This window comes from Morone saxatilis, unplaced genomic scaffold (genome assembly GCF_004916995.1).
Source record: "Morone saxatilis isolate NCDOM2014 unplaced genomic scaffold, NCSU_SB_2.0 Contig1, whole genome shotgun sequence".
Classification (NCBI taxonomy): Eukaryota; Metazoa; Chordata; class Actinopteri; family Moronidae; genus Morone; species Morone saxatilis.
Genome location: NW_023339651.1, coordinates 15,572,362 through 15,593,943, shown reverse-complemented (window position 1 = coordinate 15,593,943; position 21,582 = coordinate 15,572,362). Strand labels below are relative to the sequence as shown.

Below are 21,582 nucleotides of genomic sequence, written 5' to 3'. Positions count from 1 at the left end.
CACACACACACACAACTCATGTCACTGTCGGGACCTTGACATGCACTCACAGGCTTTGGTAGCCTTCCATTTTCACATTGTGTCCTAACAGCACGGTATTTCAACAAGCACTAACACACTCACATCTTTGATTTGTGATCCAGTAAATTCCTGGTAGATAATGAGAAGTGAGAGAGCCTCACTCAGACCTGTAGCCTAAAGCTAAAGAAAAGCGCTTTATCAGCTCCGTAGGTCTGCTCGTAGCAACAGGAACATGGTGACTGCACACCCACAGGTACAAGCCCACTCATGTAGCTCAATGATCTTTAAAGACACATGCACACATCTTACAACATGCACCACTTCACGGCAGGCAGGTTCGCAGAAGTCTTGCAGAAGAAAAATGTAGCATAGAGAAGCCAATCACACACAGCTTTCCCACACTTGTAAATGTATGATATCTGTGAATACAAGTCTGTGAACACCTGGATTCAGATTTTTGTAAATGCTGTGGTGCCTGGTTCAGGCCCCGCTGCAGCGCAAACTCACATATGCACATTTATAATGTGGGTAGCAAAACTTAAAAATCAGACAGCATCTTGTGGAGACAACACACTACAATTTAAAATATGTGTAATTAGGTTGATATACTGTTTTAAAATCACAGTAGTAGTCTTAAAATGCATTGTATGGTAGCACAAGCTACAAGAAGGGGGTAATAAAAAAGTAATGGAACAAGTTGAGGTGATTATGTTGCATAAATACTCTACTACTTACTTTAAAATCAACTTAACCCAACATTATCCTCTACAAAACCTCTACTTCTAAAATATGCAAATTATAGTTCCAGAGGTATAATCAAATGCACACACAGTTAAAAGCTCCTGGTGTCACACGCACAAGCCTCGCGCTGCGGGAAACGCTCAAAACACATCAACAAACACAAAAGACGTGTATCCTCTAGTTGGTTAAGTTTCTGCCTTGTCTCAAGCTAAACTTGTGGAATAATAGAACAGCCATTAGCCTGTGACTCACCTCCTAACACCAAGTGTGGCGCACATAACGTTTGCTGATGAATGTAGCAGAGGTCACTGCGAGCTGACGGGACTGTTGTTCTGTGGTTAGAGTGACTCAGATGCCGAGCCATGTGCAGACAGAAATTCACTGTTGATGACAGCATGAGGTGGAAGCAATGTGGGCTATAGCTTTTTCAAGACATACTTTAATTGGGTCATATGTGGAACATATTTAAGGATTCATTGAACCAGGGTGTAAGATTTAGTGGCATCTAGCGGTGTAGTTGCAGCTTACTACGTCCTCACCTCGTCCTCCCTGTGCAGGTATGTAGGAGAAACTACGGTGGCCATGTAAAGTGGCTTTTGTAGAAGAGGACCCGCTCTTTCTGGGACAAAATTGGCTATTTTAAGGTAACAAAATGTAATGAAAATATACAACATTCCTGCCAAAAGATCCTTCTAAAAGTTACTCACTGGACCTTGTAATATTTCATGATTTGACATGGTCAGGAGTAAAACCAAATAGTTTGATATCCAAGTTAATTGTGCGACTGCTCGATTCACACAATCAGAAAACTTTGTTGCTAACAGTAGATCGCATCAACAGTGTCCCCAGATTCCAGGGAAAGCTCCGCTCCTGTCTCATCACTTTGTTTGTCACTCTCTTACTCCGAGAACCGGTGTGTGCCCGCTGTCAGACCAGACTAAAGAACACAGCTGTTTGTGCTCGGGATTCGTCATAGCCACTCAATACCTCTTCATTCTCACGTTCACATGCCCTCCCCGAAGCGTTTCGAGCGGTGTTGTGTCTTTTGTTTTTAGCTTCAGTAATGCGGTAGCTTGGTGAAAACAAGCCGACTTTGAAGTTTTGTGTCTTTAATTCTGATTATACTGGGGGCGGTCTGTCTGAGATAATGATTACGGCTTAGGTTATCATTCAGATGCTTCAAAAAGTGAAAGACAGATATTTTTATCAGCAATAAACCAGATCTGCAAACACCACACATGATAAACCATGAGTCGTCTTGAAAGCAAAGACACAAAGGTGTGTACAGTACATTGATAACATTAATCTTGTCTGACATGAAAGCTTTTTTTTTTGTAGATTTCTGTATAAAATGAAAAATAAAAATAGAAACCAGTGTCCCCCGTTAAAGGTCATCGTCTAATAAAAATCCTATCATCAAATTAACAGCCAGGCTTTTATTAGATGTTATATACAGGAACAGAGAGAGAAGAGGAGGGGAAGGCAGGAAGAGGAGGCCTATAAAACCCCGAAGAGCAACTTGAAGGAAAACGCTAGCAAGAACACACACATACAGTATCACAGAGACTATCTCATACCCAGGCCCTCCCTCCCTCTCGGTCCTACACTCATATGCTGTACACATGCTCTCACCCTCCCTTCAACTTTTGTAGTTGTTGCCTTTATTTCTCTTTTCTCTCTGTTGTGCTAATTGGCTTCGACCGCCTTTCTTTGCAGCCAGTCTGCCCAGGAGTCTGTTGTTATAGGACTGAAATGGAAACCGGTCGTGAAGGAGAAAAGAAAGCAGTGTTTCCTGTGTAAGTGGGGCAGGAGGTTAGGGGGTTCGTTACAATAAAAATGATTTTCAGATGTTCGAGTTATGTAACAGTCTGTTACAAAGGCGTCATCGCTGGTCAGGGAACACCCCTCTCCGGCTCTGGTACTCTGTTTTTCTCTCTTTGCTTCTATTCCTCTCTGAAATCCCTCCCTCCCTCCCTCAGTCCATTTCTGGTTTACAGTGGAGGTTCATGTTACCAGATGCTAACAGCTGCCAGCTGGCCTATGCCTGTATTTTTCCTTCAACACTGGTGCTCTTATAGATGCTTCTCTCTCCTTCAACAGTATACAATAAGAGCACAGTTGGGCTACTTTTTATTGACAAGATGTGAGATGGTTGACGAGTGCTATTGCAGCCTGGTCAATGGCTACCCAACAAAGAAGCTTTGACCATGTAGAGAGCACTCTGTTACTTGCTCAATGCCTTTTTTCTTTACCCACAATGATTAGAGGTGTTTTAAAGAAAATCTTTGTTTTATTGCAACTTGAGTTATCACTTCTATTGGTGATAATAACATTGTACTCACAGAGGTAATTGCTGAGATATATGAGTGCAATGCTGTCCCTAAAAAATAGGTCCAACAAAACTACAAGCACAAGCAGTCAGAGGATCACATAGGAGTGCATATTCCTGTTTTCCTGTACAATGAGGGGTTATTAGGGAAGATCCCTTTGGGTTTTACCTCAGCAATTACTTTGGTGAGTACAATCTCATCAAAGACGATAGAACTGACAAACTATGAAAATAGGACCCAAGTTGCTCATCAACTACAGTTTCCCTTGAGTGAAACTCTTTCACTTTTGCTACACTGAACACGTAACGTATGCCGACCGTCGGCGGAGTGGATGTACATGCATGTATCCTTTACTGGCTACACCGGCACCGCACATACCGCGTAGGGTTTTGTGAGCATGGACGCAGGAAGTAGGGGTGATGTGATATAAAAACTTTATTGGATCATGAAGCCTAACTCTTGGACATTATACCATTTCCACATGATTTTCCACATTTTTCCTGCATTCTTGACACTTCTTTCTAGAAGAAAGTACTTCTGCAACAGTACTTAATCTGTAAATTGCAAAACAGAACTTGTTGTGTTAAAAGCAGCTAGATATGGTTCAGGACATTCTTTCCAAACGAGAATAAAACATGATCTTCTGGGAAAGAAGCTTAAGTGCAGTATTATGTCAGCCTTTGATTATGCATCCGATATCCCAGAAGGACTTGTACAATTGCTTCGTCTGCAAACACATGCGGGTTTACAAGCTTCTTGCCTTGAGTTTAACTCTTCTAGTACAAACACACAGTGAGTACAGTACATTAAATGATTAAGTGCACTTGCTGTACCTCTGTTTGCATTAGATCCCACAAATCCTATTCTTACGATTACACACACGGGTGCCATGCAACTATCAGTCAACTCAGTGTGAACTCCTTGGTTCAGATATCATTATCACTAGATTCCTCCTGTCTCTTGGCAGTTCAGAAATGTCAGTGGATCAAAACTAAAAAATCCCGGGCCTGATGTCAGTGTGAGTCACAGCCAAATTCTAACAGTGCTGGTAAATTCCACAGCAGAGTGGGTGGGGAGGACCAGGAAGTAAAGGAAAAAACACCTTCTGTTTTCCCTGCTGGAATGTTAATGGCTGGTTTGACCTGTGGTAGACTGGCGCATGGCCCGGTTGGTTTCTCGGCAGGTCAGGTTTTGTTTGGTTCATTCTTTATCCATCTGTCTTGTTGGTCAACTTCCTTGTGGCGAGAAGGTCACCAGTCCAGAACTTAGGACATCATGGGGAAATACAAGTGAGGAGTGGTGCTGGGTATAGTAACAATGTAACTCACGTTTCTGAACAGGTAACAAAACAATACCTTTTCTGACACCTTAGTTTGGGCAATACGCACATTTTTAACCTTTTTTCCATTGAACAAAATATTCCAAACTACTCTATGTATCAGTACTAAATGGAGAATGTTGCCTAAATAAAATATAGTCTAAAGTTAATTTAGATAAAAAAATATCTGGTCAAAGAACAAGTACACATGCCTACCACATTTTACTATTCACCCACTCTGCCAGTGTTATAGACTGCCATGTGCAGATATACAGTATGTCTCAATGATGCATCCGTGGTAAACCTCCTTCCTTCAGCAAGCAATCAAAATATTATTAAGTTTATTAATTCAGATCAGGTTTTGACCATTAGACATACATTTATTTTTTGAGCCGTTATATAATAAAGGGCATACATTATTAGCATACCAACACCATTTTGGTAGAACCCTGCATGAACAGTGAGTAAAGGAGTGGCATGGATTGAGGTCTTACTTTTACCTAAATAGTGACAAGTGTCAACAGCAGTCCAGCATTGATTTAGATTTTTGATTTCTAGCATTTATGGACAAAAATTCTCAGTTAAACAGTTTCATGTCTGAGCAACCATTTGTGGTTGAATCAGGCTTGCCTGGTCTTGTTTGTTAGTAATTATTGGGGGAGGTTTTGCTGAAGGTACTAATTGTTGTGGGAAGGTTAATGGAATGTGGTGGGGTAATTGTTTTGGCCAGGTTGTGTCTGAAGGACATAAACTCTGTGCCAAAAGGGTCAGGATGTTCCACAACCAGGGTAGAAAAATAAAACATGTTTGGGCTTTAGTCCCGATACTTCAACATTATTTGAAGATAAAAAAGCATCATTTGGAGCTCATGTGGTATTTTTGTAACTGTTCGGGTATTTAATTGTGGGGGCTGATGTTTGGGATGCCACAGGAAGTAGGGGAGAAAAAGAGATAATGTAATGTCCTGCACACAATGTCTCTGACAGTCCTAGTCAACCCCTGTCTTTCCATTATCTATTACATACTAAAGTAAGCTTTGTGTGAAGTGCACAAGTACCCTAAAGTGCACAAAAATGAGTGCGTGAGGAGCCAGTGCAGAGACATTTGTACACACACTCAGTAGTGGTTGCTTTCATGTTGCTTTGCTGTCTCGTCTTCAGCTTTTCATCTAGGACTAGCGTAGACAATACTTTTTAGTTCCAAGAATTTTAGTGATTCTTCAAATTAAAATAATTACACATTATAGAATGATACTTTATATCATGCCTATGTTGATTTAAAGCATACTAAGTGTTATTTTTTAATTTGTATTTGCCGGTTGCCTTTCCTAACATTTCCTTCCAAACAGAAAAGAAAATCTCAATACCAAAAACTGGTATGTTTAGATGCCTTTTTTTATAAGAAAACAACCAATGTTTTTGCTGTTTATGCCCCCGGTGGTCCAGGTTATGATGACCGACTGGAAGCGGTGGGGGAGTTTTTCCATTCATTTACACATCCACAGGATGTCTTGAAGTCGCTATTTCGGCAAGACCTTCATACTGTAATTATATCCTGTCTGTTGGCACAAAAAGCAGTGTTTTCGTTTTGTTTAATTCCCAGAGATGTTTTCCAGTGACGAATAAAGAAAGACCAAGATAACGATGTCCAAGGCCAAATAGCTTCGCTGGAATGTTCCTGATGCCAGAACCATTTCTCTTCCTAATAGTTAACATCACTACCAAATATAATGGTTGTGACTAGAATACTGTAACAGCATGAAAAAGCTTCATTTAGTGGTGGTACTGGTATACATTTTTAATATTGGCAACCATCATGGGAATCAGGCCTGTCACACTTAATAGTTCACAGTCTTTATGCTGTTTTTAGGGAGCTCCAGGGATGGCAGTGTTAGTGAGCCGCTCCACCACTTTGGTCCAAACTAAATATTTCAACAACTTTGCTACAAAAGTTGGTACAGAAAGCATGGAGGGGATGAATCCTAATGACTTTGGTGATCCCCCATTTCCTCTAGCGCCACCATGAGGTTCCCATTTGTGGTTTTGAGAGACCTCTCAACAGCTATTGCATAAATAGCTGTGAAATTTGGGAAACATTTATAAAGGATTCCCCTCAGAATGAATTGTAGTCATTTGTGTAAAATACCAATAGCATCAGTATGTTAGCATTGTGAGCATGTAGCCGTGCACCACTGTGCCTATGTACAGCCTTACAGAGCTGCTAGCTTGGCTGTAGGCTCTAAGTTGCATCACTAGTTCATCAATACTTTTAGTCTACTAGTTCCTTATTATTTCAAAGCTAATCATTCTTCATAATTGTACTTCCCGCTCACTATGGCCACTAAGCCATAAAACCATAAAAACGCCCCTGCAAACTTCTGCTTTAGCGCCGACGGTCAAGGTAACAATGACAATTATCAAACAACACCGGATTTATACGCTACTGTTAAGCTGTAAATTGATGCCCTCTCATGGTGTTCATATTGCCATTGGAATTAGGGCCCCATGTGTATTTTATTATGTAGAAAACAGATGGATTTACAAAATCAGTGTTGGTGAAGAATGCAGTTGCAGGAAGTGTTAAAGGATTCAGTATTTTGAGCTATGAAGATGAAAATAAACAGACATGTTTGGCATGCTGTGTGTCAGTTTATGATGTGTGTGTCAGTTTATGATGTGTGTGTCGCTGAGATTGGCTCAACCCACACAGCAACATCCTAATCCTAGTGTGTGTTGTCATCTCTGTGTTTCCTGCCCAGACTGTGAATCATAACAGCAGGTGGACTTAAATCACACACTCACAACAGACCGTTATTGTAGGTGGCAGCCGACATTTGTCCAAGGTGTCGGCTGTGTTTTCAGGTGCGCTGCTGGCGTGTGTGTCACCTGTTTTGATAGAAGTCTAATGGCCGGTCAGCCGTGATGTCCCACAGTGTGCGGAGTTTTCATATTTGATTTTTATACTCAAGCCTTTGTTTTATTGATAGGTCAACTGCTCTCTGTGCTGTATGTATAGCGAGATGAAGGGTATGAAAGCAATGTATCTCCCTTTGTGTAATGCCTCATTAAACATTGATTTAGTCCGAGGAAATGCGGCTTAAAAGTTTGCGTGTGTGTATTTGCAGTATTTTTTTAGGCCGTGATGTGTGTGCCTCAGAGTAACCCTACCCTTCGAGCACACAGGTGATACCAAGCTGAATATAGCCCCCTTATGGCCAGCTGGCCTTGCTATTTAAAACAGAGTGGATGGGGGGCAGGGGGTGCGCGTCCAGGGACGACGTTTACCATCAGCATTCTGCAGGAGCCAGAGACAGTTTGGTGGAGTTCTCCTTACAGGATTAGGATGCATCAGCTTTGATTCCTCAGCTTGCACCCGTCTTATGAGTCTCATCCCTTCTCCAAAACATATTTCACAGTCCTGTCTGAATGTGATGCCTTTTGTCAAGGGCAGACGGTTCTGAAAAAAACATTTCAGAATTGCAGTGGTGATTGGGTATCAATCAATCACTCTAAAAGTCAGTGTGTGTGATTCATCCCAGTATCACATTTACCCAAGCATCTTTGACAAAGGTCGATTATGTTGGATGAGGTCATCACCGAAAACTGTTACTGCCCTTTCCACTCGTCCAATAAAAACTGCTCACAGATTAGACTTAGACGGACTGAGTCACCGTTTTTGAGAGCAAGCCTGTGTAGTCTAGAAAGTGTTTAACAGATTGCCTCATTCAGGGTGCTGTTATTTTGTTACCGTGTGCTGTGTTTGATAGGGAGGAGGTTTTGTATGTGGCAGCCCCCCTCAGCCTGTAACGGTGAATGAATGGCAACAGCTGAGCAGGAGAACTTTATCAGCAGCACTCCCTGCTTGTGTGTGTGTGTGTGTGTGTGTGTGTGTGTGAGGGAGAGATTCAGGAGGAGCCGCAACCAGAACAGTCTCTCTGGGAACTCGCTCTGGCGTTTCTCACTGCTGTCCTCTCTTCCTCGCCACTGGCCTCTTTTCAGTTTCCTCCCCTCAGCTCTCTTGTTCTTTTCATCCACGACTCGCCCTGTGGATTTTCTTTCCCCCCCCGTCACTCTGGGAAACCTTCGCAGAGCGGAGCGGCGCTGTCGTGACTTGCCGGCTGCCACTGCAAGGGAAGGAGAGAACAGGAGGAAGGAGAGAAAGAGAGAGAAGCTGAGACAGACCAATCGATTACTCTGATACAGAAGAGAGAGGCACTGGGAGAGAAGAGGCGAGGCAGTAGAAGAATTTTTCCTTCCATGTTTTCGGTTTAAAAGGGGATATTCTTTTACTTGTATGGGGGTCTTCTGAAGCTTTTGATTCACGTCTTTCAGTTGGAACTGGTGCAGCTCTTTCCGTCCCCCTTCAGCCTAAACATCCAACATTTGGGAGTTGTGAGGAGGACTGCTTTAGAATAAGAAGTTCAATGTTTACCGAAAATAATTTATCTCCATTCTGAATGATAATGTTGGACACCAACCATTGCCTATCCTTTGAACCCTCCCCCCCGGGCTCTCCTCCAATGGGAGAAGACATGGAGAAGGCAGGATTGACGATGGATCATGACAGACATGTCTATCACAGCCTGAAAGAAGGTGGGCAATCTGGAGTCAGTAGAAATCTGATATGATTTGTGATTATGTGACAGTCTGTTCATGTCAGTACTTTGTTGCTTCATTTAAGTTATGTGGCTTTGCTAAAGATAAGTGATTTGGTTCACTGGCCTTTGTAGGAAGGAAGTATAAGTGGTTATATGTTCTCTCTGATAAACCTGTTAAATAGAGCAGACCTGACCACTGTTTGAAATGAAGGAAGTGTGAGCAACTGCAAATGACAATGTTAAAGTCACACTGCATATTACTTCAGTCTTAAAGGTTCCCTGTGGAGTTTACTTATAAACTCACGACAAAATAATGTTGATGTCACCAAAACTCATTGTTTGCGTTCTTTAACGCCTAAAAAAAACCTAAAAAGAAAAATCCTTGAGACCCGTTGAATACATGTTCTTTCTCCTAAAACATTTGCAAAGCCATTTTTTAAAAAACCTCCATTATGCACCCATGTTTACTTGCTAGCAGTCTTCTTCTTCCCTGCCTTGGTTGGCATGTTGCTGCATTTTCTGCCATATTACCGCCACCTGTAGGTCAGAACAGTAGCGTGAAACCATTGGCAGGAATGTGTATTGCATCGCCTGCATGCACAATAACAGACTTTTGTTTACATATTATTAGTTCTCTTATTATTCTATATTATTATATTTAATTCTTAGGAAATGTAATTCTCATTTTCAGCCAGATTGGAAGTTGATGCTTCAAGTTGACTATGTAGTAGTAGTAGTAGTAGTAGTAGTAGTAGTAGTAGTAGTAGTAGTGCATTTGCAGTACTGTAGGCTGTATGAAATGTGATGGTGGCTGCTGCCTGCCACTGTGTGTTGGCTTACAAACACATCTTTTACCATAGAAAGGGAACAATCAAGACAGCCAAAAGTGACATCATATGAAGAATTGTGGATATAGCCTAATTTGGAATAGTTTACAGTCAGTGAAACAGTAAAATAAGCTTCAGTTTGTTTATAACCAACAGTACAAGCAAGAGGTCAGTAGAAAAGCGAGGGAAGGAATTTCTACAGCAGCATAACAACAGCTGACACGATCCCTGCGCATACATGACACCACAGTTGTCAGTTGAAAAGTCATTCCAGGTCTCCTTTTTTTCTTCAAAACTAGGCATGTATCATTGTCTAGAGAAAGTGTGAGTGACAGAAGCTGTGCAAAACCACGAAAGCTTTGGGAATATGACTTGTCTTCCTTGAACTTTAAGATAATTAGTATTCACTGCAACCCTGCGTGTCCTCTCAGCACAGTGCAGCAGTGCGAAAGCAGTGGGAGTGACTGGAAGGTGTGAATGGCCTTAACCTTGTATTGTTTCTGCCCTCTAGCCTCTTTCCATTCTGCCTGATGTGTGAAACATTTACTGTGGTCAGGCGCTGCGTTCATCTCTCTGTTCAACAGATGCAATCAAACTACATTACTGTGCAAACAATGAGCTCATGCCGGAGAACATTTACTGCCTTTTCTAAATAGAACATTTCCAACACCAATGCCAAGTGTAACGTCGGTGCACATCATCTGTGAGACGTTGTTTGTCAGCCGGGCTGTGCGATCATGTCCGTTTCTGACTTCACATGCCCACTTCCTCACCCAGTGTGGGCGTGGAGCATTCTGCCTTCATGTCTGTTGCTATGGTCAGTTCGCGTAGGCTTAGCTGTGTAAAGCCTGGTGGGGGGGGGGGCTTTGGGGGCAGTGATGAACTCAGACATGTTTAATCAGATCTAACGACACATGAGCACAGCGGGATTAGCCTAGTTGGCGACCAAGAACTTGGCCCTACCTAGCTGACCTCCTCCTCCTCCTCCCTCTCTAACCTTAAACCAATTCATGCTGCTTGACATTACTCTCTGTTCCGATCAGCTCTGATGTGCGTTTGCTGTTGTTGGTGATATTTTAACATACATAACAATTACTGATTCACTCAGAAGACATTTAAGATAAGTCGACAATGAAAATAATGTTAAGATGTCGCCCTACACGTTACATCTAAATAATTAAATTAAGAAAATGAAGGTGGGTAGGTGAGGATGTAATTCTGAAACTGAATCTGTCACTTTTGCACTCTGGCCAGCAGGTTGGTATAGCAGTTGAGCCACCCTGCTACCAAAATATCACAGGCTCAAGTATCCCCGAGCAAACCAGCAGACTTGCGTTCACCATTGTTTCCTCTACTTAATCTACAAGCTGTAAATGTAGCTGCAACTTCTGTCTTTCTGTCCCTCTCCCTCTGTGTTCCTTCGCTCTAACTTTTTATGACTGCGGAGGCCACTTTTGGCTGTGGCCTAGTATCCCAATAAAACTGCCCTGCCTTTTCATCCTTTTCTTAAATTAACCAAAATGGCCCTCAAACCTGATTTAGATGAAGGCTTTGTCATATTTAATGATCATTTCATTTCAAACATTCATCTGTTAACAATTCACAAATCATCACTGCTGACTGTAGTGATGACTGTAGTGATGACTGTGTTTAAATGCACACATGACACATAACTGTGAGAAATCCCATTAAAGCAGGAGATCAGAGAAATTGTTTATGCACTGCAATAACCGGTTTATATTAAAATCTACTTTTATATGCAGCTGGTCGGTGTAATATCACGTTTCTATCCTATTCATTATATTTACCGTGTGCATGTTTATACATTTAAGAAGTAGTCTACTGTACAGAAGAAAACATATTGATGTATTTCTTTCAGTTTCTTTAGTCCTCTATGACAGTTGACTGAATATCTTTGGGTTGTGCACTAAACAAGATTTTGCCTGGGGCTTTAGGAAACAGAAATGAATATTTTCACAATTTTCATTGGCAGATTAATCAATAATTAAAATGATCGTTAGTCATTAATAATCCACACTTCTGCCACCATGCTCCCCTTGTCTGATGTCTAAATCTTGCAAATGTAAAAAACCCATTAAAACCCCACACACTTCTTTATTAAACTGTGTTTATCTTTATCCTAACACTCAGTCGAGGATGTCTGGTTTCTTGTTTTAGCAACGTTTAACAAATTAGATCACTGCAGATATTTGACAATAGCTGGTATCTAAACTGCACACTCACAGTACAAAAGTTGTCACCTACACTCCTGACACCAATGCAGAGCTTACTTTCTGGTTAGTTCTAACAATTTACGTTTAAGTTAAGTATTTGTTTCCATTCCCATAGATATATTTTTCAGGTAATTAAGTTATTATTGCACCATCATTTTGGTTTCCCCACATCAGCCTGCAGTTTCAACACCACTGCAGCTTTTCACACTCGACACCTTCACTAGCATGTGTGATGAGGTGTCACTGTAAGAAAATAGTTTTAATGCTGACTATCATTTTCAAGCCTTGTTATAGACCTATGTCTTTACTTATACAAGCCATTGTGGCCACTGCACGAAACTGCTAATGCAAGGACTTCCAGTTCACTTACCATCAGAGATGAGGGATAAAGAGAGTGCAGGAGGGAATAAATAAGTGAAACTAAGTGTCCTGTCTATGTGAAAGAATATGAGGCGAGAGCATGGACATGTTCGCTGGGATAGAAAGAAAGTGTAAGATTCTCTTTCCCAGAATAAACCTCTTCCCTGGAAGTGCCAGGTGGCTCTGCATCCTATCCTGCACTCTGCCACGGCACGGTCAGCGCCTGTGTGTTTTTGTATTCGTGTGTGTGCGGGTTCGGGTAACACGTGAGTCTCCTAAGTGTTTGCCTTTGTGTTTGGCTCTGAGGGAAAATTAATCTCTGAGCTGCTGCACTGGTGCAACATATACATGAACTTGCCTGGCTGTGTTTAGGTCTGTGTGTTTACGTCGCCGACTGAGCTGACATGTTATTGCTTCCAGAGGCCTCTAGTGCGAGTCTGATCCCTCAAGATGTAGAGCATACACCCTTGTAGATATAACAGAAGGGAGACGGGATCGCCAGCGAGGATTCAGAGCCAAGGAATGACATTTAGCTGCACGGGCTCTGACGTTATTTCATGGGACTCGCAGTGTTTTCTTGCCCAGGCCTGGACTGCTTGTCATAACACGGGGCTAACACAGCAGCAGCTATGCAGGACGGCTAACTGGTTAGCTGATCAGTGATGTCACTTTTGTTAGTGGGATGGAACAGGTGCTGCTTGTGCGGCAGACGCAGCCCCGGCCAGAAATGCTCGGGAAGCCTCGGTGGCGTTACACTTCACACACACACATGCACACACACGTACCCCTTCAACAGGGACAGCTGGTACATATAAAGCAAGAGTCTCAGCTGAGTGGAGCTGAGTTGAATGTCTGTGTCGGTGAAAATGGTATTTAGTGTGAGAACATTTTTATTCCTTCCTCTGATTTTTATCGAACACTGCTAACTTAAAACCAAGGCGAGCGGCAAGTGTGTATGTCTTCAAATTTAAAATGGAAACAGAGTGTTGCCAAGAAGCACAGTGGAAGTATAGTGCAATGTCAGTTATTTGATGACATCTAAAAAAAACCATCACACCACAAACGAGTGTCTGCAGTGTCAACCCTGTAGCTATTCTGCACATTATTGCCCTGGTCAGTGATGTGTTGTGTAGTTGTCTGTGCAGCTGATTGAAGGGTCCGGTTCACTTCCCTAAATACTCACAGTGTTGCAGTGTTGAAATTGATACTGCAGCAAATGATGAAATACAATGCACTTGCATGATCCTGCAGCTGTCCATATTTAAATTGTTATTCTGTAAGATTCTTTATCTTGTTCATGGTTTAACATTTAATTGCGAGCATGAGAGCGAATAAGCTTTATCCCAAGAGTCGAGCCATAAAAATGAGTTTGAATTTAAAAGCTGTCAAGATGAGAACGACTGGGCTGCACAATGCACAACAACTGAAATGGTGTCAGTTGCAGAAAGGTCAAACATGGTCTAACTCCTTTTGTCCAGGACCGGGTTCCTTAAAACGCTCTCTCCTGGCCTGTTGTGTTATGTAACAAGTGCTTCCTGTTTCGGAATTGAAGCACAATCGGCCCATGTTTTTTTTTTCTCACCTGCTCTCAAATCAAGAGCTCTAATAGGTATTTTTTCCTCCTCTCTCATCATTTTGCTGTGCTTGGCTCTATCTCTCTTAATGAAATTTGGATTATGTTTTTTTCACACACATCTGTGCACACAGAGAAAAAAACAAAAAAAACAGGAAGTGTGTAGTAGGCTGCTCACACCCTCCTTGTACCCGCCTCCCCTATAGCTTCAAAAATCGCACAAAAGAAGAAGGGGGAAATAGGAGGATGAATTGGGTCTTCTTCATGTCAGCCCAAATGCGTCTGGGTTTCCGTGCGAGGTTATTTATCTGAATGTGGCAGATGGACTGCTGATCAGTGGACGATAAAAGACAATAAGGAAGCTTTAAGAGCTCAGAGCTCCATCGTTGCGGTTTCTAATTCTCACCGGGCGTCACTGACTGTCTCTCTCCTCTGTCTCCATGCAGTCCTCCAGCTCAAACTCCAGCAGAGACGCACACGAGAGGAACTGGTCAGCCAAGGGATCATGCCACGTAAGTCTCTGCTTTAAGTCTGTGATGCTCAGGAAATGCTTTCACTCAATTCAAACTGTTTTCTGCAAACTTACAAACTATCATCGTGTTTAGTTCCATTCTAACATATACACGCGATTATATATACCGTTTGTATGTTGTTACATCTACAACCAGTGATACCTAATACACACTGCAGTCAACAATTAGGACTGCAATAAACAACAAATATTTAAAAAAAAACTGGAGCTGTGCGTTTGAGCCGATGTTAAAGTGTTAACCCGTTCCTGATACTACAGCACCAGACAGCATGTCAGACCCTGTCAAAGATTAATGGGGTTGTTGCATAATACCAATGCTGAGCTATATGTGTAAAGTCAATTGATTCACAAGCTAAATGGACAGTGTGATATTATGTATCTGACTATATCTCTATACTATACTATACTAGACTATATCTACTATATAGAATACATTGGTAAATTGTATCGGTGTATGAGTGTGTTTGATATCAAAATATATTGATATATTTATACATCTATATACACAGTAGGTTGAGACTCTGTTTTTGCATCCAGTTTTTAGCTGAAAATGTCAGTTCCTATCTGCCTATGTTATCGGTAAGTGTGTGTGCATTCTGCATGTGTCATATTCGGTGGCGTCTTTGCACCACTTTGTGTTATCAAATAGGGCAGCTTCCTCTTCTTCTGTATCCACTTCCTGTTTCAGAGTTCCGCACATCACAAAAAGGCAAAGATATTTTTTTTATTTTCCTCTGTTTCTGTGTAGAACGTAGCTGTGGGTAGTAAGTACCTTTTTTCAAAAAGCGTCTGTAAAAAAAAAAAAAAAAAGTGTAACTTCAGCATTTACCCTGATGCACTGAATATTCTTGGTGAGTCTAAAGGAGGGGAAACACAATCCAAAATGATATGGTGGAGGTTATTTTCTCTCACTCACTGACGTTTGACAGTTGACAGATGAAGAAACCAAAACATGTCTTTAAAAAATTGTTGTATATTACCACTGCTGTTGATAAGTGGTAATCTGCACCTCTAGAAGAATTAGATGGCATATCAGTCCACTAAACATGCACTTAAATGAACTAACCTGGCTCAGTGTGCATTAAAAGGATGGGTTCGCCATGAAAGAATGCACTGGAGTGGTCACATTCAACCATTTAGTAGTTACAGTAAATCTTTCTATGTCCTCCTTATGCAACAGGCCTCGTGCCAAACCGGTGAATTGGGATCCGCATGTTCATCACTCGCAAGCTACTCTTCTGTGGAGATACAAAGAGACAAAATGCATAAAGAGGGAGGAAGAGAAGGCACAGCTTTATAAGAGATTCATCAAAGATTGTGTTTAGCTCCCAAGGTGGTGTTTTCCTTGAACGCAGGTTTTTCACGAGAGCCCTTAGTGTGACTGTTGCCTTGAGACGCAGTAAATATTATACGAAATAGTAAAAGAGCAAGGAGGGAGCATCATCATTTATCAATTCTCAGTGGAACCATATCATAATACAAGCAAATTGTGTTATCATATATAATAATATATAATATATTTAATTTAAGTTTTACAGTTGACAACCGTTAATTGTGTACAGTTTCTAAATGTTGATGTAGATCAACCATTATCAACCATGTTGTTCAGTAGAGCAGACAGTGAATTCTGTGAACGGACTTAGGGTCAGTTTCTGCTGTGGTGTCAAATCCTCACAGTCTTGCAACTGTAGGTGGTGTGAATGACTAACTTTCCACCCTCCCTCTCTCAGTAACCACTGTCTAGGTGTTCTTGAGCAAGGCACTTCACCTCCCACCTGATGTTGTTGCACTGGGTCCATATCAACCGTGTACATTTGTGTACACGAGCAGGGTGTTTCTGGACAAGACAATAGTTTTGCAATAACAATTATTCTGTGTCTTGAGGTCATGTTTTTACAGTCAGTTACATATTGTGTCTGAGCTGTTTGGCTGATAAATTGAATTTAATTCAGTTCAATTCAGTTTGCATTTATTCTGAATTATCGCCAAGTTCGCATAACAGAAGTTATCTCAGGGAACACTTTTTAAATAGGCAGGTCTAAGGACCAAAATCTTTTAAGGACTTTACAGAGACCACAGCTACCACCATGAGCAACACATTGGCGGGACGGGGGGTGGGAACTGCTTTAACGGGCAGAAACTGTAGGACAGCCCTTCGACTCTAGGTGGTTGGTCGTCGGTGTGCGTCGAGTAGTTGGGGTGAGGAGGAGAGAGGCAGCGACACAGAGAGAAAGCGAGGGTGCATAGGGCAGAGAGACAGTAGCAGGAACAACTACGGCACCTAAGTAGGTAGGTGACTGGCGATGAGTCGAAAGGCATCGATAAATATCTGATCGATAGATGGAATTAAAACGGAGAGCATAGATAAGTAGGGGGATAGCAGATATGTACATATGTACAGGTGATATTTAGCGGATGCATGTCAAGCCAGGGTTCACCGCAGGAGGTATGGCTTCGACAGATCGCATGATGACCTGCGAGCGAGAAAGCACAAGAATCTCCGGGGAAGAAGTGAAGTTGAGTACATGCATCCAATGGGACATGAGCATGATGCAGGAGAAGAGAGAGGGAATGAGAGCGAGCTCGAGTGCACCCATGGGGACAATCCCCCGATGGAGTCTTGAGGGCCTAGTATGGCAGCGTACACTGAGGGCTGGGAGTTGAACCAGCCCGATTAACATATTAAGCTTTATCAAATAGAAAGTCTTAAGCCTGCTACTCTTAAATTCGGCGAGCACCTTCGCGAGCTCACGAATATGCTTGCTGTAAGGAGCACTTGTGTCTGAATGGAGTTAGATTCTATTATCGAATAGCAGTTACCCCCACTTGTTCTTCGGAGTACCTGTTACGGTTGCTGTGCACCTCTAGATGTTTTTTTTCTTTTGTCTCCTCCGGTGCGGGGTTTTTGGGTGGTTGGTTTGTGCGGTTCTTTCCCTGTGTTGGTTCTGCGTCACGTGGGCGTTTCTGCTTATCGGCGACCTTGTCGGTTTGCGTTTCTTCTTTGTGCTCAGGCACTAGCCAGGATACACACATACAGGTTGTTATTATGTTCCTTTGTAATAATTAATGAAATCAGTATGTATTGGGGTACTCCCTAGGGTATATGTATTGCGGTTATGTATGTATGTGAGGTATGTATGTATGTGGTATACTCATTACCTATACACATTTGACTTTTGGCCATCTCATGCACAGGCCAAGCTGTGAACAGTTCAATTGGAGGACCATAATTTTGATACTTGTGCTGGAAACAGCAACCTACAACATGTCATCTTAGAGCTACATTACGACTGATGGAATTGACTTATATTGTACAAACAGAAAAATAAACTCGAAGGCATAAGGTTACACACCATAGGTTTAACATTGCTGCTAACAGTAGAAGCATTATGTAACATATTCGACAATATCTGCACATAATGTTGCAGTGCATTGAGACATTTTCAAATTCTATCTACTTCAATCTACAAAGCTACGGATAGTCAAATCTGCTAGATTTCCATGAGCAAAAACTGTCTAATTCTGTTCCTCATGGGTGACCGGATCAGCCTGACGCAGGTGGTCTGTTTTGTTGGTGGTGCTATATCACACTGTATGAGTCTTTTTGCTTGCTGTTCGACAGTCAGGGGTTTTTGAGGGAGCCCCCCAAACATACACCAGACACAACCGAGCGACATACACATACAGTTGCACGCCCTGCTGTAGCAGAGATGGCCCTCATCACAGAGCTACAGCAAGGAAATTTCACCAGCTCGCTACCAGATCAGGCATGATTTGAGTGTGTTGCTCGATAAACTCGGACTGGCACTGGGCTCCCAAACCTTCCTTCCCCAAAGTAGATGAACCTGTTTGTGCTTGCCAAACTCTGCGATCTTGACAGTGTGAATGAAGCTGTTTAATGGTTGAAGACCTGTGAGTGGTGGGGTCGTTTGTGTCCCTAGTCTAATGGTAACAGTTTCCAAGCCTTTTTTCATGCATGTTCTAGATATTCTCAGTGTGAAAACTGGAAACAGAATTATCCCTAGGTCCGCAAAATCTCGCTCTGTTTAATGTAACCCTCAAGTGTGTATGTAACAGGACCTTTAGCTGGTACAGTATATTAAATAATATGAGAAGGTGGGAATAAAAAACCATAAAAACATTATCTTTAAACATCTCAACTATGATTATAATAATGTCTATTGTAGAAGTAGTAAATATGATTATATGATTAACATTAGACTACCACATAACGAGTCTTTATTTTGAATAGTTTATCGAGGATAATCTAAATGTACTTGAATGATTAGAGGTATACAACAACCCCTGTCCATTCTTCATTCAACCATAGAATAAATAGATATCAGTGAATGTCCGACCGTGAAGATCCAAGGCCGCTCATTGTAACGTTCAGAGGAGGTGCTGGTGAACGCGGATATGGCTAGGGGTTCAGTTCTGTCGCGTGTGGATAGGTCAAAATCAACATGCCAGCAAGTTCTTTGACAACTGGTGTAAGACGGGGGTCGGGTGAATGGTAACGGTAACTTCAGCCACTCCTCGGCACATTGCCGTGTGCAGGTTCGCTCTTGCGTGCTCAGGGTAATAGCAATCACTTTGGTCTTTTTATGTTTGTCCCGTTTTCTTGGCAAGGCCTCACTATACATCACATCACACAACCTTGGATGTTGATTGGCACATGGGTTCCATAGTATCTATACACCGTGTGAATTACATTTGTAGTACACGCATGCTAGCCGGATGTTTCTTCATGAGACAAGATGGCCTACATAACATAGTTTTAGCAGATCAACTATACTAAATGGTGAATTTTGTGTTCTTTCGGGAATGCGCTCATATGTATGAATTTATTATCTTCTAGTTCTTTTATTGTGATGCGTTCTAATATCTCGGTGATACCTGTATGCTGTCTCTGGTTCTCGCTCCAATAGAATTAGACATATTTCTGTGTCAGTACAATGTCATTGATTGTTCTACATCATGTGAGGTTATTCAAGTCTGACTGTCATCCTCCTGGACTTACTGTTAATAAGCGGCGCGGTCTTTGAAATAGTATCTGGTACTGTCCCCATGTTGTTACAGTACATGTTAATAAAGAACCATTCATCAAGGACACATGCATTTGTTTTTCTGAAAGGTGTGTAAGATGACAGGTCTCAGGACCAATACAATTTCACGGGTTGGTTGTGGTTTATGGAGAAGGTTTGAGATACTAAGGAGACCAACGTTTTGGTGGGCCTACCAGGCAGCAGCGAAAGCGTGTGTGTTGTAGAGGAGCAAAAGATATGATCCCTGCCTAGCTAATGGACAGAGCCAGAAACGCAGATTAGTGAACAACATGTTAGCCCGCGGCAGACGCACGCAGATGACCGAGGTACCAGAAGGCGCGAGTTCATGGTTTACAGTAGCGATTATTGTCATTGACCGCACTTGTGTAGGTGTGTGTAGAGGTTTCGATGTTATGTAGGGGCACAGAGGGATCGGGACTGGCCACGATCACGAAAGAGATTACGTAAAGCTAAGACACAGCGTGCCAACCTATGACTTGGCTACAGCGGCCACGAAGTATAACACACAATCGACTTGCACATACTGAACTAGACAATCGTTATGTACGAGGTTAGAAAAACTCGACATGCATCGATGAACATAAGGTGAAGTTATTTTGCGTAGCCAACATTGGCTTTTATTCCTGCAGCACATGTGCGCTAGCATATATGAGAGACCAATTCAACAATAATAATGAATACTACGAATAATGAGGATCCATCCTGAATGCATGTCTATAACAGTTAATCGCGATGGTTCGAGAGATAAATTCCAACGTCTGTAACTGGCATGTCTATGCAAGCCATTCTGCTGGTAAGTACTGCTCTTCTCATTGCTACCGAGTCTCCTCACAGGATCCATGAGAACCTGCGCTGACGAGAAAAGCTAGTATATGATATCTTGCGTGGAGAAGAAGTAGAAGAGCATTAGACAGGATAACAATGAGTCCAGCACTGGAGACGGAGATGATACGATGCGTGCATGATAAAGGAGACGAGAAGAGATGGCATGGTCGAAGCTCAGGGAGGCTGATGGGCCCCCCAAAGAGAATAGACAACCATAGAGAAAAATAATGCAGCACCACTCTGACAACACTAAGGCAGGAACCGTAGTCGTTAGGTCTGCTCAGGGAAATAATACTGCAGCGTTAATAGAAAGATAGAAGTTATAGTTTTGGCCTTTTAGCATAGTGTGTCACTCGACGTGGCCGTTCACGATTGCCAGTCATGTTAAATCTATGTGAGAGGCCTATGCAATATCTCTAGGGGGTAGGATTAGGAAGCATGTCTTATAGGTAAGTTCTAGTAAGGTCAGTCCGTATCAATGACAACATTTCGAACAGTTGGGACACTTGAATACGCTTTGCTCAAAAGGCAGTCTAATTGCTGAAGATGGAAGATTAGATCATTATTACTGAGAAACACACTTCTTTTACCCCACCTTGATTTCTTCGGCTGTACCCTCTGTTCGTATGTCGTGGCTCTGGTAACTTTGGTTCACCAAATTAGTTCTTCTCTCTAAATTCGTGCTCTTAGTTTGAAATGGAGTGGTACTAGACATGGTTTGTGCTTCCAGTGCTCGTTACGCACTGTCTGGACAGTCACATCAATCACTATGTGTTGTTTAAATCATACAAAAAACATACTAGTTTCTGACTGTGGTGTAAGTGCAGCTCCAACCCACCAGTCAAATGCAAACCACCCAACGTTCTAACTTTTAGGAAATACTTATGTATTGCCACATGAACCTCAAACACACGTTTTTGAGGTTATTGTATTGGTTCTTTATGTATAGACAGCTAAGAGATCAGTACTCGTATGACCAACTGTCTGTAGTTACAGTAAGTCTGGAGCGGATGGACAGTAGCTGTGATCTGAAGAGACATCAATCAAGTCTAAGTTAGGAGTGGATCGTTAAAAGGATCAACTGAGTGTGAGATCTGATAATCACATTTGATTGGTTGGACAAACAGATAAAAAAACATCTACATTTCATCTCTGCTA

The 21,582-nt window shown here is 42.0% G+C and overlaps 1 protein-coding gene across 1 annotated transcript in view; it reads left to right on the top strand.

Moving 5' to 3' along the window:
- Positions 1-21,582, top strand: part of mrtfab (myocardin related transcription factor Ab) — a gene marked incomplete in the record, with an annotated part of 45,858 nt that overhangs the window by 11,816 nt on the left and 12,460 nt on the right. The window contains 1 exon segment of the mRNA XM_035657950.1: positions 14,448-14,513. Coding sequence (XP_035513843.1) covers positions 14,448-14,513 — 66 coding nt within the window.